Genomic DNA, 27,584 nt, shown 5'->3' on the forward strand with positions numbered 1-27,584 from the left:
GTGTGTGTGTGTGTCTTTGTGTGTGCATTCATCTCATCTAACAGACCACTTCCTGTCGGATCTCCACAGGTTTACTTTAAAGGAGTTCATCCCAAATTCCCAGAGGGAGGGAAGATGAGTCAGTATTTGGAGAGCCTCAGGATCAGTGACACCATTGACTTCCGAGGACCCAGTGGTCTCCTGGTCTACAAGGGCAAAGGTGAGGACCAGGACACATCGGTGCAAATGTCACAGTCGTTGTTGAAAGTGTTAGTCTTACAGCCAACAGCTGACTGACAGAGAGATCTTTAAAAAAAATTATAAATAAATATATATATGTATATAATATGTTTTCAATTGTATTAATTGTAATCATATATATGAAAGTTTTAATATTTATATATCTGACTGAGGATGGTGTGCGGTCTTCTTTACTGTGACCACTCATCAACGGTCTCTTCCTCCGTCCACAGGACAGTTTGACATCCAGGCTGATAAAAAGTCTCCAGCTGTGACCACAACAGCCAAACACGTGGGAATGATCGCTGGAGGAACAGGCAAGTGAAGAGGAGATGCTGTGGGAAAAACCCCAGCCTCTAATCTCTGATTAAAAAAGTTATGTTTTTATTGGTCTGTGGATTTTCCTGTGTGGCTGATGGTTGTGTTCATCACTTGTAGGAATCACACCGATGCTGCAGATCATCACGGCCATGATGAAGGATCCACAGGACCAGACCGTTTGTCACCTGCTGTTTGCCAACCAGGTGACTGTGATCACACTGATCTATATTCACAAGACAGTGTCTGCTGTCACAGAAGACCAGACTCCGAGGACACACCTGGACCCAGGGGTCCAACTCGAGTTTGGCACCTTTGATCTCTGTCGCCGTCTAGTGGCATTAATTAAAATTGCAATCTATTTATTGCATTAGGTGAAACAGAAGGAATTACATCAGTGTTTGCCCTGCGTTGTACCAGTGTTTATATGTACCAGGCTGTATGTGCTCTGTGGGACCAGATGTGGGCCATAGTTCACCTACACCTGGTCTAAGTTGTGGACCACACAGGATTGAATTTGAGCACACTGCAACATTTACCTTTAAAAAAAGTCACTCAAAACTACAACACACTACAACGTGCATTATGGGATACACACACACTTGACACACACTGCAGTCTGGGTCTACAGCAGTCTGGGTCTACAGCAGTCTAGGTCTCCAGCAGTCTAGGTCTACAGCAGTCTAGGTCTACCGCAGTCTAGGTCTACAGCAGTCTAGGTCTACCGCAGTCTAGGTCTACAGCAGTCTGGGTCTACAACAGTCTAGGTCTACAACAGTCTGGGTCTACAACAGTCTGGGTCTACAGCAGTCTGGGTCTACGGCAGTCTGGGTCTACAGCAGTCTGGGTCTACGGCAGTCTGGGTCTACAGCAGTCTGGGTCTACGGCAGTCTGGGTCTACAGCAGTCTAGGTCTCCAGCAGTCTAGGTATACAGCAGTCTGGGTCTACAGCAGAGAACCTTAAATACAGGCTCCGTCACAGGAAGGAGGGAAGAATTACATCAGACTTTATATGAAGACTGTTATGATGGAGGATGAACCCTACTTTAACCATGTGTCTGTCTGTGTGTGTGTGTGTGTCTCAGACTGACAAACTGATCCTGCTGAGACCAGAGTTGGAAGAGATCCAGGTCAACAACCCAGATCGCTTCAATTTGTGGTTGACCCTGGACAGAGCCCCCGACGGTAACGTCTCACATCAACTCCTTCTTACTGCTGTTCAGTACAACCTGAGGTCAACGACGGTATTTTTTTAAACACCTCCTGCTGGTTAGATAGCTGTACTTCCAGCCTTTGTACTTGCACCTTTTTACCAGCAGATGTCACTAGAGCAGCCTGGTAACTGAATTGAACTGTGTCTGTGTCACACTTAGAGGGTCTCTGTCCAACCCAGATCTAAACCCAGATGAGGATTAGATTACAGATAATCCCCGGTGGCCATTTAACCAGTTCCATAGTAAAGTTATTGTTGGACCAAAGTCCTGCTCCCTGGTCCATTTGGACTGTTGGTGTCAGACCACTGTGAAGAACCTCCCTGATTTACTCCATTTGACTCCTGAAATACACACACAGAACAGAAACACAGTGTTGAATGGTTGGTTGTGTGCAGAGGAGGAAAAAAGTACTAAAAAGTGTAAAAGTAAAAAAAAAAAAATTAAATTTTTTTTATTAAAACATTTAAATTAAAAATTAAATTTGTGTAAAAGTTTAATTTAGTTAAAAAAAGTTTTTATTTTAAATTAAATATTTTGAATGTAACGTAACTGGGTAAGTTACTCAGTTACGTTAAATTACTTGATGATTGTGTGAATGCAGTGGACTGGAAAGCTGGTCCACCTGTCAGCTGAGTGAATGGGTGAGTCTCTGTGTTCCAGACTGGGAGTACAGCCAGGGCTTCATCAGTGAAGACATGGTGAGGAACCATCTGCCTCCCCCCAGCGACGACACTCTCATCCTCATGTGTGGACCACCGCCCATGATCCAGTTCGCCTGTAACCCCAACCTGGACAAAGTGGGCCACGCCGAAAGCCGCAGGTTCACCTTCTAGACACGTGTCCAAGTCCTAGAGTCGAGGTTTGACCACTGAAGGCAATTTATCAATAACCTGCACTTCATAAATATAAAAGGACAAAAAAAAACCAAAAAAAAAAAACCAAAAAAAAAAAAACGCAAAGCACTTGAATAGTCGCAGTGGATGTTGCACTACATGAAAAAATATTTATGCCATGAAAAGTAATCATGCAGCAGAACCATAGTCTGGACCAAGAAAAGGTTGTAGAGCGTAAGTGTATAGAAAGAATACCTGTGGTCAGTCGGGGTCAAAGGTGAATATGTGGAGGAGTTTTACTAGATGGGAAATGAAAATGCAATTCCTGACGTACTAGGAACCAAAAAAAAAAAACCAAAAAAAAAAAAACGCTAAGCCCTTGAATAGTTGCAGTGGATGTTGCACTACATGAAAAAATATTTATGCCATGAACAGTAATCATGCAGCAGAACCATAGTCTGGACCAAGAAAAGGTTGTAGAGCGTAAGTGTATAGAAAGAATACCTGTGGTCAGTCGGGGTCAAAGGTGAATATGTGGAGGAGTTTTACTAGATGGGAAATGAAAATGCAATTCCTGACGTACTAGGAACCAAAAAAAAAAAAAAAAAAGGCCAGGCACTTGAAAAGTTGCAGTGGATGTTGCACTACATGAAAAAATATTTATGCCATGAAAAGTAATCATGCAGCAGAACCATAGTCTGGACCAAGAAAAGGTTGTAGAGCGTAAGTGTATAGAAAGAATACCTGTGGTCAGTCGGGGTCAAAGGTGAATATGTGGAGTAGTTTTACTAGATGGGAAATGAAAATGCAATTCCTGACGTACTAGGAACCAAAAAAAAAAAAAAAACGCTAAGCACTTGAATAGTTGCAGTGGATGTTGCACTACATGAAAAAATATTTATGCCATGAACAGTAATCATGCAGCAGAACCATAGTCTGGACCAAGAAAAGGTTGTAGAGCGTAAGTGTATAGAAAGAATACCTGTGGTCAGTCGGGGTCAAAGGTGAATATGTGGAGTAGTTTTACTAGATGGGAAATGAAAATGCAATTCCTGACGTACTAGGAACCAAAAAAAAAAAACCAAACAATCGAACCACTGTCCTGCTGTGGCCTCGGTGTCAGCAGCGTTGAGGTTTTACCGGCTTTTTCCCCTCGTGCCTTAAACGCATCTTTTTTTTTACGCACCTAAACGTAATCGTGCTGCTGTACGGCTCTGGTAAAGAAACAGAATATTTAATCATGGCTGATTCATTATCCGTTAGATCAGATGTGTTTGAGTTTTGATTCAGTGTTAAAGTTACTCCGTCGGTGACTGTTTGTGTTTGGATATGCAATATTAAAAAGTCACTTCCTGTCCAAAAGTTAACAGTTTTTGCGTGTTTTTCACTTTCTAAAAGTTGACGTCCCAGCTGTTTAAATTAGTTAGCAGGAATAACCTAACTTTTACCTCCAGACCAGCTTCAGAGGAGACCTACAACTGTCGGGTAACGAACCTTCAAATATTACTTTTTGCTGCAGCAGAATACTGAGTTTGTTTTATTTGAAGGTTGATGTTGACATACTTTAACGACTGTCACCTTGAAGGTCCACAGAGCAGCAGTGGAAGTCTTTCTGCAGCCAACACAGCGACCCCTGTATGGAAACACTGATCATCACACTCTTGATGAATCCATTTAAAGAACAGTTTTCATTCTTTCACATCTACTGCTCATTTATTTCAGATTGGTGTAAAAAGAGAGCAGCCATTCAACTAGTGATGCAGGGTTCCACCGTGGGAAGTTCTCCAGCCCATCACAGGTAAGAGTAAAGTTTGATTTCTTTTTTACAAAAAACGTATATATATATACAAAAATACCAAAAAAAAAAGCTTCATGCTGTAAGTTTAGGGCATATTTTGGGGTAATCTCTATATAATTTTCTCAAAAAATTCCAGAATACCTAAATCTTAAGAATGTCAAAATTGTATCCAAAAATACATACATTATTTTTTTAAGTTAAAAAAAGTTTTAAAAAAGCCTCTTATTGTTAATGTGATAATTTTTTTGTGATATTTTTCAGAATATGACCAAAATTGCATTTTCTTCTAATTATTTAAAAAAGACCAACACTTTTATAAAATAGTCAAAAATTTTAAAAAATCCAAATTATGAAAAGTTCATGCCCCTGAAATGTGCCTCCAGTTCAATAGTGTTTGCTTAACAAATGTCAAAATGTTACCAGAGTGAGATTCTATGACCTATACCAAATAATTAAAAATAATTTCCCTAAAAGCCTCCAAATTCAACTAAATGCGTCTACATTTATCCTCAGGTCAGTCATTTTTTACGCCTACTTTACCAGAGACAACATACTATATTTTTTATGCCTACTTTACCAGAGACAACATACTATAAATTATGACTTTAAACATTGGGAACGTTAAGTGTCTATTAATCCATTCTTCAACAACTGCTGTATTTAAGGTTGATTTTACAACAGAGCGGTGCTGTAGTCTGTCTTTCATTTATATAGTTTTATTAAAAAATTGTCAGTACAGGAGCAGAGAGAACTCTACGTACCACAGGTAAAAATGAAGTAGACAATAAATGTGCTAAGAAAAAAGTGTCAACATTTGACAATACTGATAACTAATAAATGTAGGGGGAAATACATGACTGACTATCGGCTTTAATAAATATAGAACAGGGTTACAGCTTTAACTCTGGATGATTAAATAATGCTGTAAAGTGTACGATGACTTTGTTCTTCACATGTTCTGATTCTCTCCTCTGTTGTTTATTTTGTGGTCCACCGACATCTCATTGAAAAACCCGTCGTCCTTCAGCAGGCTCTGGGAGAGGAGCAGAAGCTCAGGTCAGTTCTGATGTTTTTCTATGTTCTAAAACAACTGCATGGTGTCACTCTGACCATGTGACTCACCGTCAGGTTGTTGATTCCTTCAGAAAATTCTCCAATTTGTCGCACCGTGCCCTCAGAAACCTCCCTCTGTGGAAGGAAATGTAAAATCAAGAAGGGCTTTTGAAAATGAGGGTTTGTTTAAACTGAGGGGTCAGAGGTGAGCAGCTGGACGGGCTTAGGTTTGGTTTAGTTTTTCATGCGTCCGTCCTGATCTGTTTACTTCTGCAGGTCACATTAGTTCACACGTCCTAATGAACCTGTACCTTCTCCAGGTTCTCCTCCTGGACTCTGACTCCTCTCTGGAAGCTGCTGCTTTTGGGCATTTCCACGTTCATGGGACAGACGTAATCCTCGCCCTCTTCCTGACGTTTCCTTCTCAGAGTTCCAAACCCACCGAAGGACAGGCGTCGAGGCTGAGGCAGAAGAAAGAAAAGGAACGGATCACTGAGTTACCTGAGCTCTCAGCTGAACTCCTCCACGTCGCTCACCTTGACTTTGGCGGTGGCAGTGAGGACGGTGTAGTCGGGGTTCTCCAGACACTCCTGCTTCAGACGCTGCGCCTCGGAGCCAATGAGCAGATGGAAGTGCGTGGCCAGGTGGCGTCGCAGCAGCGTTTTGCTGGGAGGAATATTGAGCAACAGAGCCAGAGCTTCAATGTTGAAGCGTGGCTCCAGCACCTGAGAGGTCAAAGGTGGGAGAAAAAAAAAGAACTTTGTGACTTCTACACTCATGTTTTTTGTGAATCGTCTTTGATTCTGTTCTGTTGATTTCCACTGCTTTAACACAAACACAGGACGTCATCTGGACCCTGGTCACTCACCATCAGACCTCCGTGGACACCACTGCCCCTCAGGTTTGGGGCGTACTCAGCCAGATCCACTGATCGTAACCACTCCATCACTCTGTGGTTGGTCCACTGACAAATCTCTGCTGGAGTGACATTGTTCTGGAAGAAGGGTGAGAAGATCAACTTTTCTCTCTCTTTCTCTCCCACACTCTCTCATCTATCACTCTGTCACACTTTGTGTGCGAGGCAGAGTTCTCTCTCTCACACACCCTCTCTCTCTCACACTCTCTGTCTCTCCCTCACTCCCTCCCTCACACGCTCTCTCTCTACCACACCCTCGCTCTCTCCCTCACTCTCACTCCCTCTGTCTCTCCCTCACTCCCTCTCTGTCTCTCTCTCTCTCTCCCTCACTCCCTCCCTCACACGCTCTCTCTCTGTCACACCCTCGCTCTCTCCCTCACTCTCACTCCCTCTGTCTCTCCCTCACTCCCTCCCTCACACGCTCTCTGTCTCTCTCTCACTCTCACTCCCTCTGTCTCTCCCTCACACTCTCTCTCTCTCCCTTACTCCCTCACATGCTCTCTGTCTCTCTCACTCCCTCTGTCTCTCTCTCTCCCTCACACGCTCTCTCTCTATCACACCCTCGCTCTCTCCCTCACTCTCTCACATTCTCTGTCTCTATCACTCTGTCTCTCTCTCTCTCTCTCACACCCTCTGTCTCTCCCTCACACACTCTCTCCCTCACACTTTCTGTCTCACTCTCACTCCCTCTGTCTCTCTCTCTCCCTCACACGCTCTCTATCACACCCTCACTCTCTCCCTCACGCTCTCTCTCTCTCACATTCTCTGTCTCTATCACTCTGTCTCTCTCTCCCTCTGTCTCTCCCTCACACGCTCTCTCTCTATCACTCTCTCCCTCACTCTCTCTCACTCACATTCTCTGTCTCTAGCACTCTGTCTCTCTCTCCCTCTGTCTCTCTCTCTCTCACACCCTCTGTCTCTCCCTCACACGCTCTCTCTCTCTCTATCACTCACTCCCTCTGTCTCTCCCTCACTCCCTCTGTCTCTCCCTCACTCCCTCTCTCCCTCACACTCTCTCTCCCTCTCACTCCCTCTGTCTCTCCCTCACACTTTCTGTCTCACTCTCGTCGCTCTCCCTCACACGCTCTCTCTCTATCGCTCTCTCCCTCACACTCTCTCTCTCTCCCTCACTCCCTCTGTCTCTCCCTCACTCTCTCTGTCTCTATCACTCTCTCTCACTCCCTCTGTGTCTCCCCCACACCCTCTCTCTCTCCCTCACTCCCTCACACTCTGTCTCTCCCTCACTCCCTCTCTCTCCCTCACTCTCTCTCTCTATCACTCTCTCCCTCTGTCTCTCCCTCTCCCTCTGTCTCTCTCACACTCTCTCTCTCCCTCACACCCTCTCTCTCTATCACTCTCTCCCTCTGTCTCTCCCTCACTCCCTCCCTCACACGCTCTCTCTCTATCACTCACTCCCTCACTCTCCCTCTGTCTCTCCCTCACTCACTCCCTCTCTCTCTCTCTCTTACCTCGTCAGACGGCCGTCTCCTCAGACAGTTGTCTTCAAAGTTGTTCAGGCGCAGCACCTGGATGGCTCTCTTGATGCTGAGGTGGTGGAGGACACTCCCCACCTTCAGAGACAGGAGGTCGTCCTGGAGACCAACATCACTCCTGTCAGCAGGTGAACAGGTCCACTGAGTGGAGGGTGAAGGTCAAATGAAGGTCACTCACCACGGTCATGTGATGCAGCACTCGTCCGTCCACACACGACTCCTCAAAGTGACTCTTGTACTGAGGGAGGCCGATGTCGTCCAACCACCCTGAGGAGAGCAGTCACAGAGTCAGGTGTTGGTCCAGTGTTCAGTGATGTCATAACAGGACACTCACTTGTCACCCAGTTGTGGTCCAGTCTGCCCTGGTGGTCCTGCTCTGAGCCCACTGCCCGTAGAGCCAGCTGCAGCTTCTTCCTGTGGAGAGGCAGCTTCATGCCCAGTTCCTGTGGACCAGAGAGTCAACACACGTCAAGGGATCGGAACATAAAATATAACATTTGAGAAGACCACTTGATGGCGCTCATACCTTCTCCAGGTCATGTTGCGATGCCTGCAGTAGTGTTTGTCCAGACTTGATCCAGTTCTGACCCTGGATGGCATAGAACCCCAGACCCTGTTCCTGCAGCCAGCCACTCACCTCCTCTCTACTCCACCGTGAGAAAGGAACATCTGCAGCGCTGAGCAAAGACAAATGAAAAATAAAATAAATCATCTTTGTTTTAAATAAACCAGATATTTCCACAAAGCTTTGTTTGTGTTGTAATTCTAATGTTCTTACTTGCTTTTAACAACCTTTAACAAAATAGGGAGAGTTAGCCAACTTTAGCTATTTGTGTGCCATCTTTTAGATAGCAACAAAAAACAACCTCATTTTCTAGATTTGTAGCTAATTCTGGAATAACTGTCAGCTTCTGAAATTCTGGATAAAACTGAAGCCATTATAGCTAACATTTTCTATTTCATACACCAGACAACTGTAAAAAAAATTACCCAGAATGCCACTGTTACATCTGCACTTAGTGACCAGAAATGTTAAGCACTTACCTGAGTTTGGGTTCACGTGACCACCCCAGTCGAGGCCCAGCTGTGGCTCTGACTCCGCCCCTCCTGAACTCCATCTCAGAATCATCTAGGTTGAAGGAGGTGGAGTGACTCCTCTTCAACCTGCAGGAGTTCCAGTGTCACAGGGTCAGAGACCAAAGCATGATCCGTCCACTGGTTCTGATGCTCAAAGATCACGTCTCACCTGCCGAAGAATCTCTTCAAACCTCTGGACTTTTTTTTGGTTTCTGCTGCAGACGGTGGAGCAGCATCAGCAACACTTGGTTTTGGAGGAGCAGCGACGACGGCCAGGTCCAGGTGATCAGGGGTTTTATGCTGAGGCGCAGCTGTGGACAGATCACAGCTGAAGATTATTATGGGTTATGGCAGCAACAGAGCAGGCGATGGCGCTAATGTTACTGTGTGTGTCATCAGCTCATATCAGGAAAAAAAACAAAAAAACATTTGAAGTATTTGAAGAACGTGACGAGATGATCTGTTGAAGTCTTACCCAGACGTGATGAGATGATCTGTTGAAGTCTTACCCAGACTTGGAGAACTGCTCGTCTTCTTCCCTCCTCCACGCAGCCTCAAAAGTCCTCGGCCAAAGGAGCTGCGGACTTTCTTAGAACCAAAGCTCTCCTCACTGGTACTGTTGTTTCCTTTGTGAGGGAATGGAGAACCAGCTGCTCTGTTGTTGGTCTGTCAGGAGAAAATAAACAAAATTAAATAAAAACAAAATAAACACATAAAATGTTTATATTTGACCGCTAGAGGTCAGAATGGGACCATGCACAAGACAAATCATGTCTGTTCAATAAGATTTTTTTTTACCTGCTCCACTGTGCTGGTCAGGGTCAAACTGAGGAAAAAAAAGAATTAATAATTCTGTTAATTTTCAAATCCATGTTATTACAAGATTTTTTTTACCTGCTCAACTGTGCTGGTCAGGGTCAAACTGAGAAAAAAAAAAAAAAATCTGTTAATTTTCAAATCCATGTTATTAATGTTGACTCATTGACATGTATTGTACATAATGTCCAACAAATGAAGTAGAATCAGTTACTGTATGTTGTGTACTTCCACAATTATTGATATTTGAACATAATAAATACAGTTGTGTTTTATTCAAAATTGTTTGAATAGCTACTATAATATTAGTTCATATTAAACTGTTAAAGACAGACCTTGGTATCATGCTACATAACTGATCATGTGACTTGTCCACCAATGGTATCAGTTCTATCTGTGTCTCTGATCATTAAAGTTCTGGTTGTGTGTGGTGAGAAGCAGCTGATGGTAACAGTACCAGCTACAGTACAACGTTTTGATGGAAAACAGAGTCATGTGATTGTTGTACCTTTCTGCCTGTAACTGTCGTTCTCTGTCCAGCTCAGTCATTTCAGAGAGAACAGCGATACAGGGCGCAGACTGACAAGAGAAGAAGAAAATGATTTAAGTTTTTATTCCTTCAAAAACAAAAAAAAAAACAACCTGAGCTCAGATTTCCACCATGTTTAAACTATGTCAGAGTGGGAGGTGGATGTTTTTGAGAAGGAAGTCCAGAGTCTGGGCTTCATCCTGTGTTTGCAGATTGTTGGGACAGCTTGTATTTACCTCCCCAAAGCTCCTTCCTGCTCCCCCCTCTGACATCAGCGTCATCCCCTCCACCTCCGTGGCTCCGGGAAGAGAGGGCTCGTCTATGACGTCATAGTCGTCTTCCTTAGACGTCTCTGTATGGACACGAGGAGAGTTGGCAAGAAAAACTTACTGAACGTGGCCTGTTACAGAGGAAAGAAAACTAACTAACTCACTAACTAACTAACTCAGCAGAAAACCACTGTCTTTGTATTTTTACTGTTACCAGAACAGCATTCTGGAGTAACATCTAACATAATAAAGGGCGTAGTATCACCAGGTACTTTGCGATGATATACTAACACGATAGTTTTCCAACATGTCCGCAAGGTTTTCAACTAATATATAACCGTCATAAAACCACAGTACAACTAGGCTCCCAGCACAGAAAGCTAAGCCTGGTTTGTTTAGTTTTTCTGCACGCACTGGATCGCTCTCTTTAAGTGTTCTCTGGCGACATCGTGTGGAGGCTTGAAAACTTGCAGCAGATTTTGGGGGCGAATCTGTTGTCATTGTATGTTTATTGTTTAAATATCAAAATTCCCCGCTGGTATATCGATAAAGTCGACAACAACAAATATCGCAATATATCGTAGTATTGATAATTTAAAACCCCTAATTGTAACAAGCAGTTGACTAAAATGTAAAGAACTGTGAAGTTGTTAAATGTAAGTGGGAAAATGATGTAGTGACAACAGTGAGCAGACAGTACTACAATCAGTTACAATAACATCTTATAGTTAACTCACCAGGTGAATGACCTTTGACCCCCTCCTGGTCTCTGCTGCACTTGGTTAACGACTCCTCCAGCTCTTTAATCCGTCTTTCCTGTCATTGAAACATTAGTTTTGTTATAACTGAAGTCTGCTTTAAGGTTGATTTATTTATCACGATTAACAAATGAATTATTCAGTATAATTATACATTTTATTTAATTTGTATTCTGTAACATTTCCTTCAAATCAAACATTAAATGTGACTGGTCACATGACCCTGTACCTTGTCATCATTGGCCGACGTCAGCGACTCCAGCACTCTCTTCATCTTCATCATTTCTGCATCTGGGACAAAAAAAAGGAAAGGATTGAAACATTTTTATTACCAGTGTTTTTTGGCTGAACCTCCTCCAGACTCAACACATGATGAAGACATTATTCAGAAAAAAGAATCTGCTCTGTCTCCAAAGGCTGTTCATGTCACTAATCTAAACATGAATCAGATTCAATCTGTGTAGTGTTCAAAGGGTGGTTCCTGGGCTTCTTGGGCAACACTGCAACTTAAACTTAAACATATTTTAAACAAGAATGTTTTGTTTTAGTTTGTATGTTTTTTATATTTATAAACAAGAATGTTTTAGTTTGTATGTTTTTTATATTTTTTTTTCTGTCAAAGAAGGGATATTAAATGTTTTTACCAAACTGACAAATTGTTTTAAGAGTTTTTAACAAATTGGTTCAATATATGAAAAAGCAAAAACTCCCAGCAGCTCCTTTAACTGTGTGTGTATTGATGATGTTCTCCCATCTTTGGACGTCAGGTTTGTGTTGCTGCTGATACTGTTCAACACTGAAGTAAAGAAACCTATGAATAAATAGAATTCCTGCTCCATCAGAGTGAAGGAGAAGGAGGAGGAGAAGAAGGAGGAGGAGGAGGAGGAGGAAGAGGAGGAGGAGGAGGAGGGAGCTGAACCAACTGTGTGATCAGTCAAACAACAACATCTGGAGACCTGGAGTTCACGTCAGTGTCTAATCTGACTGAACCTGAGCTGAGCCTCATGACACGCTGGAAGATGAAGAACAGCAGCTCCCACCTCTGTCTGCTCCCTCAGCTCTGCTCTGACACTCTCTCTTCTCTCCTCCTTCCTCCCTCAGGATCCTCAGCTCCAGCTCCCGTTCTTCCAGATGCCTCTGCAGGAGCAGCAGCTCCTCCTGTGATGGAGAAGGACATTTGAAATCATTACACTCTTTTGTTTTTGTATTGTTGTATACTTTTTTTAAAAATCAGAAATTTTTTTTTCTAGCACTTTTTGAAGTTTTGAAGATGTAAAAGAAAACATTCAAATTGAAGTCATTTTTGGGGATTTTTCATTTGAAAAGTACCAACTAAATATCCAACATTATGTAGATTTAATTATAGAGCAAAGAAAAACAACTGTTTACTGAGGAGCAGAGAGAACGTCATGGCTAAGATCAGGAGGCCGACCTTTTGACCAAGTGATAAAAGCTGCTCTGTGGGAGGGGGTTAGGGGTCAGTGTGAGGTCACAGTCATGTGCTGCACATTTGGTAATGAAGACCATTCCGTTACACAGAGCCCCTGATATTTACAGTGATAAAGAGTTATGTGTGGACATGTTCATATACACCTACGAGGAGGACAAAGAGAGTGCAGCAGGTTAAAAGGTTAAAACAGCACAGAGACAGATAAAGACAGACAGAGTTTGGACCTGGACCAGAGGTACAGGTGGAAGCACTTACAGACAGTACGGTGAAAATCAAGAGTCTGTGCAGCAGGAGGAGGTGCAGGTTTAGAGGATCTTAAGGTCCAGAGATCTTAAGGTAAGAAAGAGCAGAGCCTCTGCTGACATGACAGGTCAGAAGGTCACTCAGAGGTATTAGGAATAAAGAGGAGGGGGAGAGAAGGACGAGAGAACGTGAACTCAGAGTGAGGAACGAGTGTGAACAACTGCTGTCAATCAGACTCACACACACACACACACACTCACGTTGGTTGATTTGAGCTGCTTCTCAAACTGCAGCCTCTCATTCTCCGAGTCGGTCACCCTGAACCTCAGCTCCGTTACTTCTGTGTAAAAGCCCTGAGGAGGAACAGGAGGAGGTCCATTAGTCTGAGGAGTTGGGAGAGAGACCTGCAGCAGGGATGTTTGGGGGCGTTGAATATGTATTTGTGTAGGAGTAGAATTCCAGATGGATTAACCCCTGGAGGAGCTGGTGGAGACAGAAACACCACGGTCATCTACTGCTGTAGTGACGTGACTCCGCCCAGCAGCAGAGGAGGTGGAGGTGACAGTAATGGAAGGTGAATTCACATTCATGGCCTTCAACAGTTTGGTCTCTGCTCATTTGTGTAACTTCTCATCAGCAGGTCGTCACTGCTGTTGGTTTGAGGCTGTTTGAAGCAGCACAGACTTTACTTTGAACAACATTCAGGTCATATCACATGAACCATCACGATGGTGAATAAGGAGTAGTCTAAGCAGATGACGTGAAGAATTACTATTAATTATCTTTAATGTCAGCCCCTGCTGGCCAACGTCTCTCTCCTACTGTAAATGAGTTCACGGCACAGACGTATCAATCAACAGCTCTTATAAACACAGGCACACAGTCTGAGCTGCTAGAATATTTAAAACTCTAATCAAATACAGCAGCTACAATGTGTCTGTCAGCACTTTCTAAGATTTAGCCGACTTTTAAAAGAACTTTTACTGTACTGGAAACAAACGTGTCTGACGATCCCACCCAATGTTTTTCCAAATATTCCATATCCTGCAAGTAGACAAAGGATGGAATGGAATTTTTGTTTTTTTTATTTGCTCCATCAGATGAGCAGTAGGGAGACGCAGGAGGAGGGGGGGGACTCTGCCAGGAAACAGCTGCAGGAGCTGACGCTGGGTTTGAGCCTCGTCTGTGAGCCCTCACACCAGTTCACACTGAGCCCGAGGTCAAGATCAGAGCGAGACGACGGCTCTGTGACTGGAACAATGACTGGGTGTCTGCCAGGGCTGCAGGCAGACACACAAAACCACAGTAGGGCAGGTGGGACACAGGGGGGCCACCATCTCTGCCGCGGGTCGCACACTTCACATGGACGCTCCGTACCTCAGTGTCTCTGTGATCTCTCTCCACGGCCGTCAGTTTCAACTTAAGACTGGACACCTCCGTCATCAGCTCCAGCTTCTGGGTCTCCAGCTCTGATCGGTTCAAGAGTTCCTGTGAGGTCAGATGAGACGAGTGAAGAATGGAATTCAGATTCCGACGGCAGCATTTAGGGTACGTGACTGTGTGAAGGTCTCACCTGCTGGAGAAGCTCTTCTGTGGCAGCCAGTTTCTCTCTGTGAAGGTCGAGGCACGAGTCCAGGTCTCGAATCTTTTCACCCTGCACCTCCACCTGGTCCGTCAGAACACTGACCTGAGCAGTGATTAAACATCCGTATCAATAAGTTAGTAACGCTCTACTTTGACACTGTAAAGCAAAGACAGGAGCCGCCGTTGAATTCACCAACATGTGTAGGTATATGTGGACTAATTAAACAAAACACGTCACTGCTGTTAGGCCATGACATCATAACTCTGCATAAACCATAAAAAAACTCAGTGCATTCTCTTTCTTTTGACACAGATCACACATCGACGATGAAAACACTAGGCATAGCCGACAGCGTCATTACCAATCTGAAGCCAACTTCAGCAAAGACAGGATTGTAATGCAGAATTAAAACTAAAGGTCGCAATAACCTCAGATTTATTATGAACTGAGCACCGTCACTCACAGTAACAGGTAGAGTTATTATAGCAGCTCCTACATCCAACAGTACCAGGACAAAACTTCCATTTGGAATAATATTTCTTTTCTATGTCTGTTCCTTTAATTGATTCACTGTAAACCCATTAACTTATGGCAGGTTTAACATTGTGCTCTCTTTGATCCAGACCATCAGGGAACCACTGACACAGAGAGAGGAAGAAACAACAGCACCTGATTTGATCATTTGGTTTTGACAGTCTTTCAGTCTGAAGGAGTTTGACTTCAGTACCTGAAGAATGAGACACTCTTTGTCGCTCTCCAGTCGTGACAGACGCTCCTGGTAAACTGACTCAAGGCTGTGACCGTTGCTCTGAAATCAGAAACAGTGCAGTACAGATTAGAGCTGTTGAGGTCAAAGGGGCTTTTATTTAGTGTGAGTTTGAAAGAAAAAAAAAAAACAGGGCAATGACGTCCTGGAACCAGTGTTCCACACGCCTCAAAACCACTGACAATGAACTTAAAGAAAAGATGCTCTGTTCTGGATTTCCAGAGGAAACATGTGAGGGTCAGAGCTGCGCTCACATGCAACTAATTTGAGAAACCCAATCAAAAACACACTCCACGTCTGTACATAAAGTGATGGTTTTATGAGGGAAGAAAATCAGAGAGCTTCACTCCAAGTCAAAGTTGGCAGGGAAAAGGTCAACTATTTTAAGCAGCCGCCATCATTTACAACATACTTATCAAACTCAGGCCCGGGGGCCAAATCTGGCCCACTGTGTAATTATATTTGGCCCATGAGATCATATCAAATGTGTACTAGAGCTGGACCACCAGTATTTAACCCCTACATAATGGCAGGATTTGTAGTATTAGCAGTGCTATGTTATAGCGCACACACTATTTTTTTTGTTTGGGAAAAAAAAAAGATTTACTTTTAAAAGGAACTGGAAAGGCTACAGATGAGACATAATCTGAAACAAATACTGATGTGTGTTTTATTTAAACTTTAAGCTTGGGTTGTTCTAGATGTTTACTGAAAACATCTTTGTTTGCATATGAAAACAATTCTACATTACAGATCTGGAGAGAAGGGAAAACATTTTTTTAAATAAATATTAAGTTTGGCCCCCGATTTTGTCCCAGTTTTTAATTTTGGCCCACAGTGAATTTGAGTTTGACAGCCCTGATTTACAGGATACGTCAAAACAACACGTCTACGACACAAACAGTTTACAGAACTGTTGAAGCTGCAGAGAGATGTAAAAGCTGAGTGTAGAATCATTTCTCCCAGATGATCTTTAAAGTAGAACACATTTATTCAAAGCCTAAAAAAAAACTCTAAACCTTCTTAGTCTGTTCAATGATAATGAATAAAAGTCACAGCCAAGGTCTGTGAGTCTTGGCTGAAGGTCTGAAAAAAAACACAGACTGAAATATGATGACCTAAAGAATCTTCGGAGGAAGATCGAGTTTCACTCTCTCCAGATGTTGAAAAGGCTGAGACACAAAAACAGTGTGGAACTTTCATCCATCACCTCCACCACTGAAGGACACTGTGGGCCTGTGGCTGGAGGACCTTCATCAGACAGTTATGATGGGATCATTTCATCTGAAGCACAAAAATTCAGTGCAGCTGCCAGTGGGTCACATGACGGAGTCAAATAACGGTTCCTGAGGTGTGGGGCAGACGCGGCGCCAGGGGTCAGAGGGGGCTTTATGTCAACAATGATTTCAGCATTTTCTTTAATTGTGCCAGTGATGAAAATTGTACTGTTTGTAATTTTAACAATTTGAGAACCACTGGTTTACAGCATGGAACGCACAGTGTAGTTAAATGCTAAGTGGCTAATTCACTGGGTAATGGAAGTCTAATTAGGTAAGGAGTCAGTGTAGAGTAAATGTAACCCAGCTGTGTCCTGCTGCCTGGTGTCTCACAGCAGCAGAAAACCACAACAGGGACTGTAAGTTTGTAAAGACCAATTTGTTAAAAAAAGTTAAACATTTTAACATATTTAGGACAACTTTGATCTGATAAACAAAAACATTTGAAAATGTTTTTTGCAAAACTGAAAATGCTTTAAAATTGATTTTGTAAATAACTCCTTCAACATGCGATTTTAGGCACATGTGAATATTGCATTTGAACCTTTTTTATGGACTTTCTTTTTTGTTAAATGTACTTTTTTTAAAAAATAAATAACACTTGGATGAAGAAATACTGTATTCAGTGGTTCTTGTTATGCACAGACTGATGGAGAAAACAGCTGACAGAAAACTCAATTATAAAATCTGAAGTCTTTACTTAGCAAACCTTAAAATTTAATTTTCAAACCTTCGTGTCAAACATCTGCACAAGTCTGACTTTTAACCAATAGCTCATGTTCCTTTAATCTAATTTAGTTCATCTAGTTTGAGTTAACCTGGTCAACATCCTGCAGCCTGCCAACATTCTTCAGATTCTGAACTAAATCAGACTATATACAGTGCAGTGGAGATGCAGCAGCTCTGCTCACTGTCTGTCGATGAAGCCACACCTCAGTAAAACCAACACCAACAGACTGGAGCTAAAAGTCAGTTTTTACCATTCTCCCATGCAGCCACTCAGCCAGACCCTCCGCTGTGGAATCAGGAATCTGACACCGCAGATTGTCTCTTTCTTCATTGTCCATCAGCTCCAGCGCCCCCCGCAGGTCCTCAAGCAGATGAAGCACCCGAAACCCTCCCAGGATGGGTGAGGTGGGTGACTGGCAGTCGAAGAGACCGTTGGAATAGTCCATGGCCTTGGAGCCTGGAAAGACAAAAGTGAAACGTAAATGACTTTTGTTAAAAAAAAAACAAAAACAACAACAGTTGATTAATGACACATCAGTATCACAGTGTTATGACACTGAGGCATGATAATCAGAAGTGCTGGGTTCTCACAGTTAAATGGCAGCACATGAGTCAAAAGTTGAGTGTGTGTGGGTGTGGTGGGACACAATGACAGGCCAAAGCTGTAAATCTCAGCAGTGGTGCAAATAAACCTCCACTTCTTTAGGATAAACTATTTCCCACACGGAAGTAAACGCCTCCACTCTCTGCAGATGATTTTTTCATTTCTAAACAGACCGTAGACTGGTGGGGGGGGGAGGGGGGTACAAAACACATGTGCACAGAAGACAACATGCAAATGTGCACATTTATCTGCACAGTTTCCTGCACAAATAAACAGTCAGATTCATAAACCATACAAACATTTGGATCATTTTAAAGACCTGTCATTTATGACATATGCACGAGCCACCGCCACCGCCACTCAGTCAGAGGTTGAGGCCAGCATGGTTTCAACTGTTTGCATGTTAACATTACTACGCATTACTTTTGTATCTGGTTCACTTATTCTTGCACAAACTTTCTACAGTTCACATATTATCAGCAGCACTCATTTCAGACTGAGACTAAAAAATGTATTAACACATTTTTAACAAGGATTTTTAAAACCAAAGCCAACAGATGATGTGGGACTTGAGCAAAATATTAAATATATGCTTTGGTAACAACACCTGTCAAAGTACTCAATTTTGCATAACCTTCTTGCTTAAATTATATTTCTGATGATTCTTTATGCCCTCTGCTCAAATGGATGGATGGATGGATGGATGGATGGCACCACTATCACGATGACTAAAGTGCAGTATAACGACCACACTCTGGGGTCTGGATCAGAGGTGCAGTACAGACCCACCAGTCGTCTTATGGACACCTCTAACTGGTCTCGCTGATGTCATTTCCTCGATGCATTTAAAGGTTGGTGTGACGGACTTCGTAGCTGACCCAACCCTGCTCAGGACATTACACTCTCTGTGGAAACTGGTCTTGTTTCATCATCTTTCAACATCATTTGGGTTTTTAAAAAGTCACATGAGCCACTGGTTTATAGTGTGACCACAGGCTGTGGCAGGGAAATCCATCACATCAAATAATCCTGAGGGTGAAACTTCCATCAGAGCTGAGATCAGAGCTGGTAATCCACTTCACTGAACCACCGACAATAAAGGATCTACTCTGACTCTGTCACTAACTTTAATGTGCTACGGCTAAGCAATAAACATTTTCAGTGGTTTTATTTCCACACCTTCACCATCATCATCATCATCATCATCATCATCATCACAAACACAGATGTGGGCATAATAAGACCAGGCACATGATTAGAGTTTCCCGCACTGCAGAAAATTATAATTACGTTATGATAATTGAATGTTCTTATTTTTGTTCAAAACACTTCATCTTTGATTTCCTATAACTCAAGGGCTTCTTGTGATCCTGTTGTGGGTTTCACTCCCCCATCCCCCAGTCTTCATCTGTCATCTCTAATAAATGTCAGCCATAATGAAGATGCCCAGTCTTAGAAAACTGAGCAAAACAAAAGCAGAAAAAAAAATCCTGACACTTGTGGCTGTGCACAGAAGAGAAGAGACGGCAGCAGAGGAGATTAGTGAAGAGTGTGGTTTCTGTGGAAACAAAGGGGGAAACTGGAGAGATGGGGGGGGTCATGTGATCAGCCGTCTTGCTCTCATTGGAAAGGTCAGTGCTATAATTACACACATCAGCGGAAAAGTATGGACTCTGAATGTGAAGCGCGCTCTGCACATCTGCAGCTGCATGAATATACAGGATCAGGCCAAAAGCTACCAGGCAGGAGTTCGTCTTCCAAACTCACAGAGCCTGAATAATCATTAGCTTCAGTCACTGCGGGGACAAGGCAAACTTTTCTTTCTGTACGCTGGCGTAATCTAGCGAGGGCTGAGAGAGCGTGAGACCCAGCAGCACAGATTCAGCTTTGTTTCAAACTTTTTTATGTATATTTTGAAGGATTACATTAAATGTCAAGTAGGAGTGGGAGAACTGGGGCATGACTTGTTGCCGTCCACTGGATGCAATTTCCCCCAGGCTGCACGTTAATGACATCCAGATGTGGCGAGACACCATACAATGCTGTGCCCACCTGAGGAGCTGTGGGAAGGGGCTAACAATCAAACACTGTACAGCAAGTACCTGCGATGATGCCATCCATTTGCTCCAGGGCGGCTGCCAACATGTCACTGGCGTCAGTCATCATCATGCTCTGTTCAATGGAGTCTGTGAGAGAGGTAAGGAAAGAGAGATGAGAGCTGGAAGAAACAGGGACAAAAAAACAATAAATAATCCCTGAAAACGTCCAAATATAACAGAATGTCAGAGTCATTTAGGACACGGAGTTCCCAAAAAAATCTACTTTCATATAAAAACGGCTGCAGCAGCCAAGCTGTCTACAAACTGACCATAAATGTGTGTACACACAAAAATTCACATGATCGGAGGGGAAAAAAATTTGGTGACATACACAAAATCACTCAAAAAACACCGTCACACATAAACAGAGAGAATTATTCACAATCAGAACCCTTCTCTCTCCTTTTCAAATGAACCCAGTTTTTTTTTACCTCACACTGGCTTCTTGGAGGACAAAAACAAAGTCATCTCTGAGGCCCATTACCCAACAGGCCTTGTTTCCGGTGGTTTAGCAATCATCAGTGCTTATGGGCATCTGGAATAATGGCATTATTCTCCAAGGAGCCTCAAAGACCTTGAAGCATTGGCATGTTTGGCATCTCAACCCTCCACAACCAACTGTCCTGTTATGAATATCTATGAATACAAATACAGCATATGGTCATCTGAGGTGATAGGGACAGGCTCTGGGTCAACCTTAATCTGCTTCTTCTCGAGGGTCACAATGTCTAACCTCGTGGGAGGGGAGAATGTGTGGGGCATAATTAAACCTGGCCTTGAATAGATGTTAGGGGCAGTGGTCTTTGAAAACAAAGAGGTCTTTTAAAGAGGCCCTTAGCTCAAATTTCAACTAACAGGCTCTCAAACTGTTTTTTTATTTTACCAGACACAACAAAACCATAAGGTTCAAACCACTTCAACAATCAAATATCAAATACTGCTGGACTGTTTGCATAGATTGAAAACAAAGACAAACGTCATTTAAAGGAGTTGAGTCGACATAAAAAATACCTCCAGCACTAAAGTATAACAACCTGTATTCCAATAAAGTTTAACAGTTCCCACTAGAAGGGAACTGCACATCTTGCTTCTAATCCATTTGACTCTGCAGGTATTTCCGGACAACGATGGAAAGCCATCAGTCACTCTCCACAGGGTGGACACTATATTTGGTCAGCTGCTTTAAACAGAGCGAAAAAAGAAAACAAAATACAGCTGGACCCCAAGATGTGGATTTCTCAGGCATCAAAATATTTCTTTACTCCGTGTGAGGCCTTAAACCAACAACTGTTGTGAAGGGATGGGAAAGCAGCGTCTGTCTGATCCTGATCCTCCTAAATTATCCTGCACGGCTCTGTGGTCAGGGAGCATCAGAGGGATTTAGAGACAAATTTGATCATTCTGAGATGAGATGAATCTGTGCTGGTGTGTGTGTGAATTTAGCCACAGAGAGTCGTGGTAGGGTTTTACAGATAACTATTTTTTAGAGTCAACCATTGGATGAGGATTTTATTAGATGGTTAAACCTAATGGGTTACAAATTAAATACAAAATGTTTAATAATATTCATGATTTTCAGCTGCTATTGAAAAGCTCAAGGATGCTAGGGTTAGAAATGTTCCACTTGAGAAAAAAAAAAAAAAAGTTCTGACCAAAACCACAAGAGGAGAGCCCTCACACCAGGATCCGTCTGCAGAACAGTGTAACTGCATGGAGTTATCATGATGAGTGAACCACAAGGATCAACTTAGCAAAAACACACATTCCTGAGCAGGTTAGCCCCCCCCCCCAAACCAAACACCAGCCCCTGGTACCGATATCACTGCTGACCTCTGTGACCCGTGACACCCACACACCTACGCAGAGCTTTGAGATAAATTCTAGGAGGACTTCGGCTCATGCACCAGCCTTTTGGTTATCCTCTGATTGTAAACAAATAAAAGGGCAGAAAATAAACAACTAGTTCCTGCACAGCCAAAGCCTGAGTTGTATTTACTAGTCTGTGCCACAGAGCTCCATTGTTTGAAACTCATAAATAAAGCCCTACTGTTGTACTGGCTGTCATCTTCCTCTATCATCCCCCCCCACCACACACACACTAATTAAAGGAATGCAGGAAATGCCCAATAAAGGAGTAAAAATAAATTAATCTACAGGCAAACGTCATCCCTGACTTCACTATGATAACCTCCAGCATCTGTGTACGTTATGGAACCAATCTACATAACTGTATTTACTTCCACCATGGACGTTTTCTTTTCAGTGTGATGTGTTTGGCTTCTGGCAGACAGAAAATTGAAACAACACAAAGTCAGTTTCTTTAAAACAAACTTCCAGGGCGTGTCCTCGGCCAACAAAGACCAGATTATCCAATAAAAGCAGTTAAAAAACGACTTTGTCTTAATCCTGATAATACACAGATATTATCTCAAATATCTCTGACCAATAATGCAAAGATGTTATTGAAGTAAAGCTACGTGCAAAACTACAGAGGTCTCTGGACAAGTGGAGATGTCTCCATAGTCATGGAGGGAGTCAGGACTTGTGTACTTCCTTAAATCTTTAAGGACTTTGAGGCAGAGAAGAAACTACTTAATGATGTTGGTACAAAATTGGGGGACAGGCCCCCTTAGGGGGGGGGGGGGGCACAGCGTGGCAAATTAATTTAATTTTATTCAGGGTACACTGAAGTAGAAGAGTTTTGTTGCAGAAAAGAAGGAAACATAATGGGGTCCAACCCTAAACTCAACTTTGTTTAAGACTGTGTTTTAACATCAACCAGATGTGTAGGAGGATATGATATGGAAAATATATGGAGGGGGAGGGACAAGCGCATCTGGGAAGAAAATGGAGTGAGTGACTGGAGCCTGTGCTGAGTGGTCGTCTGGAAAAAAAAAAAAAAAACACACGTACAATCCTACATCACTGCTGGTGCCTTAAGCGGCCGAGTTCCAGCTGTGATGCAGATGTGCTTTGCAGATGTGAACTCGCACAAAGTAGTAACAGCAGCAGCCCCGCCATTGGTCGAGTTCAATAGGAAAGAGACGAGAAATCAATCAATTACAACACGTCAATGCATCACATCATGGCTGGAGTTAAGATGGAGCTGAAAACTGAAACAAAGAGTTGAAGTCAATATCCTGGTGTTAAATATTTTAGTACAGTTCATTTCTCTCCTGGTTATTCCCTTATTGATGTGCTAACAGCTTCCACAAGTGTAATTAATTGTAACACGAGACTCAAATTGTTGGGAGGCTATTTGTATGGCACAGTTAATTATTACCTAAAATAATTATTTTGACAACAGTGAAAGGCAATAGTTACCACACTTTTATTGCCGCCGTACACCAGGGAAATGAGTAAAGCTTGACAGCTAATACGAGTGCACAAATAAAACTGTTGCCTCTTATTTGTGTCTGTATGAGACGTCAACTTACAGAAATACTACACAGCAGGTTTTTAACTGTGGGTCACATAAAACTCTCAACCAACTAGAGTTTTGCATGTGGAAAAATGGTAATGGTAATTGTTTGTGTTTTCCATTCATAGTTTGCCAGATGCTTTATACAAAACGTAGGACTAAACTGCAGGCATTTAAAGTTTCTTAGACCTACCTTGAATTTAAATACAATCTAAACTGTTTTCAACTAAAGAAATGTATCAAAAATATACAAGATTAATGACGTAAACTGTTCTTAATGTGCAGAAATAATTGATGGTATTTAAAGAGACAACATAGATGTGAATAACTCATGGAAGTCTGGTCCATGTGAAATCCAACCTCAAGTCAAACTCCCTGCCTTTGTTTACACTTTCCCCTGAGAGGTGGACTGGCGGACCCTTACTCTGAGCGGCTGTGAGGTCAGAGTGTTTGACAGAAACAACAGCTCTGGCATTAAACAAGTGCTTTATGTCCTCACTGCAACTGCAGCAACAGTGGCCACATCCAAGACACCACACACAAACAGGTCTTTGTCTTTGGCAGACTCCCATGGCAGCTCTGCGACTCAGATTCCAAGTTGTTGCAGTTTTTCCACGTGGCTTCAACTACATCACTTCCAGAAGTCACATCAGAGGAGGGGAAATGGACAAAAAATGATGGAAAAGGGGGGCTGGAGAGACTGAGTAAGAGAGCCCGACCAGCCAAGAGTGACTGTGACTGCCTCTGCTTTTCTTATCAGTCGTTCAGCACCAAAGCAAAGCCACTTTTTCGGAGACACATTAAAGGCATTACTACAAAGATGTGCGAGATCTTCAGGAGCCACAAACTGGCCTGAAACCGAGCCATTCCCACACACAGGAAGACCTTTGCTCTGCGATGTCAGGAAACCGTTTCTGGCACGTTCAGGAAAAACGTCTTCCTTTCAGTCAGAATCTGCCTGTGTGCAGAATTCCTAGCGCTATCTGCAGAATTCCCAGCACTGCGGAGCCTCACAGAGGAAAAAAAAAACCTCTCAACTCTAGAAGCCACTCTAAAATTGGAATCACATGATGGAACAAAATCAACGACCCCTGAGCAAGACATAAATGTGTACAGTTCATACAAAAATAAGTTCCCCAAACATTTTTTTAGTCATCATTTTGCTTTGACTTAGTAGTCAGTAGTAGTTTATAAACATGTGAGTAGTCAGTAGGAAGACTAAATCAAGTATATCAGGATTTACAATTTGAGTTAACTTGAACCAGAACCTGGATATAAATAAACCTAGACACAACTTTAAAGCCACTGTCTGTCATATTTTCTCATCAAATACTGTCTTGCCAGAAAGAATTTCCTGTGCAGAGGTCATCAGCTCTGTGAGAATGACGTGGAATACAAATATGGTTATTGTCGCATAGGAAGGGAGGGGGTAAAATCCTTTGTTTTCTCTTCTCTGCTAAAAACACATCAACTGATTCTCAGAGTGCGGGGGGATTGGGGAGGTTGCTGGACGGGAGGTCATGCAGCACGCCAGGAGGGAGTTTTTCCTGGACGACTGTATTTCACAACGAAGAAAAGTCTAAAACAACAGGAGCTGCACAAGTCTGATAATAATCATGGAAGAAGCTGGCTTTGTTCAACACTGCTACTGTCTCTTCCACTGGAGCTGCTGTGGGAGCTGAACTGAGAGTTTGTCACCATGACTCATTATTCGCCTGCTACAGTAACTGACGGGAGTTATAAATTAGCTCTGGTGAAATGAAAAAGGGAGGAGAAGAATGACACTTAATACAAAACAATGCTTTGAACTCCTTAGACTGATATGACACAGTAGTAAAAAACAAACCAACGCAGTGAGAGGCATTTCAACTTTTCAGATGGTAAAACACATGACCTAGAACTGAGGTCAAATTCCAGAACTGTACAGCAGGAAAAGCCTTTACAACTGAATTTCACTTGACGGTCTGTCAAAAGACTGCATTCAAAAATTAAAATATTAAAAATTAAGACATGCCACAGCTCTTTTCAGTTCTGCCGTCATAACTTTTTGTCATGAGATCCTGAAGAAAAGTTTAAAATATTGACAGGGAACCTAAACTCTTTTTTAATGTTTGTTGTTGTAAAGATGAATTGGGCAGAGCCACAAGGGGCCATCTGCATCCATCTGCATCCATCCTAAACATCTCACTGTTCCTTTGGGTTGTCAAACAATACTGTCGCAGCTTTATTACAATAATGTCTGCAATTGTTTACTTTGTAGATCATATTGTTAAAAAAAAATAGCATGTCAAATGTTTGTAATTTTCAAATTCAATTTTCACAACATGTTACAGCCTTAGACTTTGCAAAGTGTTTTGCCCAACTATATAACACACACGCCAGTTGCTAAATGTTAGGTTTCCATTCGAACATTTGGTCAAATACAAACTGACATTTTGAGACTCCTGCATCATTCGGAAAACTTGTTACTGAAGTATGAAATAAAGCACTGTAAACTGTAAAATACATTAATTATTATTAATAATTATTAACAAATCTTCTGCATTGTTCAGCGTATATAAAGAACACAATGACCTGCGTTAAATCTCCTTGGAAAACTATTAACACAATTGAATATATTAAGTCTACAACAAGTTTCTTAAATACCCGCACACTGACGTTAAACAGACAATAAGCGATAGAAAAGTTTGGTAAAAAAGTTTGTCGAACTCACCGTTTTCAACCAAGAAATATGACCGGGGCTGATTAAAAAATACGGCCGCTTTTCTGTTAAACCAACGGGTCTGAGCTCAGTGAGGCTTCATACTTAACGTCCAGCTTCCAACTGAATTAACAGACTGTAGTTAACTTTACATGCAAACCAAACGCGCACTGAGCGACGTAAAGCTGAAGAAAATCTCGCTTCCCTTCAAGTTTCAAAATAAAGGCCGCCACTTCCTATATTTCACAATAAACAAGACTTCAACACAATTTAAATTTAGTTACATAATATTGATTTATGGACAGTATTTGAGCATTTTCACGAGTGTGTGCATTCTATTTTTTTTTATTTCAATGACGGAAAACTTCACAAAGTAAAACCCATCTCTTTTGTGACTTTTTATTTAGATTTATGAGTTGAAAGATTAATCCAAAAATAAAACCATTTCTGACTAACCTTTGTTATGATAACGTTATATTTCGGACAAATTTTAGTTACACCAAAGCGTATCACAACGTAGTGCTAAACGTTACAGTCAAGTTATAACTATAATTTCTAACAACTGCTTCAGTCTGTAACCAGCCACAGACAGAACCAAACCATCTAAGTTTCTGTAACAGCCACATGACACTGAAACCATCCGCACTTAAACAAAACCCAATGTTGCAAAAAAGATATAGGTGTAATAACAGCACTTAACTCCATGTAAAAATCAAGGCTCAAAACTCATTCACCACAACAGTGGATAAACAAGGCCAAATACACACACACTTCACGAACGCATTGATGTTACTTTTTATGTAAACTCAATTCAAACATGTATCTACAATATAAATAACATGATAACATGATATCATAATAAATAACATGACTCACACTGAAGACCAGTTTCACGACACAGCAACCGAATCATATTTAAAACGGCCTTACCTTAATGTAGTAAAACACAACACTTGACACAGACGTTGGTGGGATTTTCTTGCGAGGCCACTTTGGTTGTATCCTAAAATCCATTGTAAAGTTTGGAAAAGATGTGGTCGTCTGTTGGGATTATTTTTCTCCTCGGAGTATTTGTTTCTTGTGGTTGTTGTCGAATTGTGCGTTAGCTTCCTCTGGCTAGCAGCTAGCACGCAAAAGACGTAAACTTCAGGTTTTCGCCTCATTTTCCCAGGTGAACGGTAACTATGTTAATGCAGAAGGTAAATTCTAAGACACTCTTTACGGTGTCGAAAAAAATACCGACAAATTCCCGGTGGACAACGACACTATCTTTGAAAACATACCTGAACTTTTTTCAGCTAACGATACCTCACAAACACACCTTACGGGAACGGTGGTCTCACAGACTGAAGGTAAAGGGTACCTAAGACACGTGAGGTCCTAGGGTCACGTGACGAGGAGCTGTTTCTTCAGCCA

At 42.3% G+C, this 27,584-nt stretch overlaps 2 protein-coding genes and 1 long non-coding RNA gene across 7 annotated transcripts in view; 2 read left to right on the forward strand and 1 right to left on the reverse strand.

Moving 5' to 3' along the window:
• Window positions 1-2,705, forward strand: part of cyb5r3 (cytochrome b5 reductase 3) — a 5,425-nt gene extending 2,720 nt beyond the window's left edge. Inside the window, exons 5-9 of the mRNA XM_008315396.3 lie at window positions 70-199; window positions 453-536; window positions 658-743; window positions 1,623-1,722; window positions 2,412-2,705. Of these exons, the coding sequence (XP_008313618.2) occupies window positions 70-199; window positions 453-536; window positions 658-743; window positions 1,623-1,722; window positions 2,412-2,584 (573 nt within the window). The 3' untranslated portion in view covers window positions 2,585-2,705. The remainder of the gene's footprint in view (window positions 1-69; window positions 200-452; window positions 537-657; window positions 744-1,622; window positions 1,723-2,411) is intronic.
• Window positions 2,706-3,237: 532 nt separating this feature from the next.
• LOC103382559 (uncharacterized) lies at window positions 3,238-8,028 on the forward strand. 3 transcript variants are annotated; one of them, XR_001760372.2, is made up of 6 exons: window positions 3,238-4,219; window positions 4,307-4,382; window positions 5,410-5,438; window positions 5,756-6,174; window positions 6,277-6,440; window positions 7,829-7,965. It is a non-coding gene; the product is annotated as an uncharacterized LOC103382559 (long non-coding RNA). The 3 variants fall into 3 exon arrangements; XR_003050395.1 differs by having other exon boundaries at window positions 5,413-5,438; XR_003050394.1 differs by lacking the exons at window positions 3,238-4,219; window positions 4,307-4,382 and having other exon boundaries at window positions 5,297-5,438; window positions 7,845-8,028.
• Window positions 5,083-27,513, reverse strand: LOC103382558 (liprin-beta-1). Of its 3 annotated transcripts, none has more exons than XM_025057830.1 (25): window positions 27,099-27,513; window positions 20,050-20,133; window positions 17,595-17,800; window positions 15,299-15,379; window positions 14,560-14,673; window positions 14,364-14,474; window positions 13,247-13,339; window positions 12,334-12,451; window positions 11,523-11,584; window positions 11,273-11,351; window positions 10,503-10,618; window positions 10,246-10,316; window positions 9,720-9,747; window positions 9,431-9,587; window positions 9,091-9,232; window positions 8,889-9,008; window positions 8,371-8,521; window positions 8,179-8,287; window positions 8,023-8,111; window positions 7,821-7,943; window positions 6,304-6,429; window positions 5,972-6,160; window positions 5,747-5,896; window positions 5,505-5,570; window positions 5,083-5,415 (listed from the first exon to the last, which is right to left on the reverse strand). In XM_025057830.1, the coding sequence occupies exons 2-25, from the start codon at window positions 20,114-20,116 to the stop codon at window positions 5,332-5,334; spliced, it is 2,652 nt and encodes an 883-aa protein (XP_024913598.1). In that variant the 5' UTR covers window positions 20,117-20,133; window positions 27,099-27,513; the 3' UTR covers window positions 5,083-5,331. The 3 variants fall into 3 exon arrangements, with proteins under 3 accessions (XP_024913598.1, XP_008313613.1, XP_024913599.1); XM_008315391.3 differs by lacking the exon at window positions 27,099-27,513 and adding an exon at window positions 26,181-26,334; XM_025057831.1 differs by lacking the exons at window positions 9,720-9,747; window positions 27,099-27,513 and adding exons at window positions 9,816-9,843; window positions 26,181-26,334.
• Between the last annotated feature and the right edge of the window lie 71 nt (window positions 27,514-27,584).

The sequence above is a fragment of the Cynoglossus semilaevis genome, chromosome 8 (assembly GCF_000523025.1).
Source record: "Cynoglossus semilaevis isolate Cse_v1.0 chromosome 8, Cse_v1.0, whole genome shotgun sequence".
Taxonomy (NCBI): Eukaryota; Metazoa; Chordata; class Actinopteri; order Pleuronectiformes; family Cynoglossidae; genus Cynoglossus; species Cynoglossus semilaevis.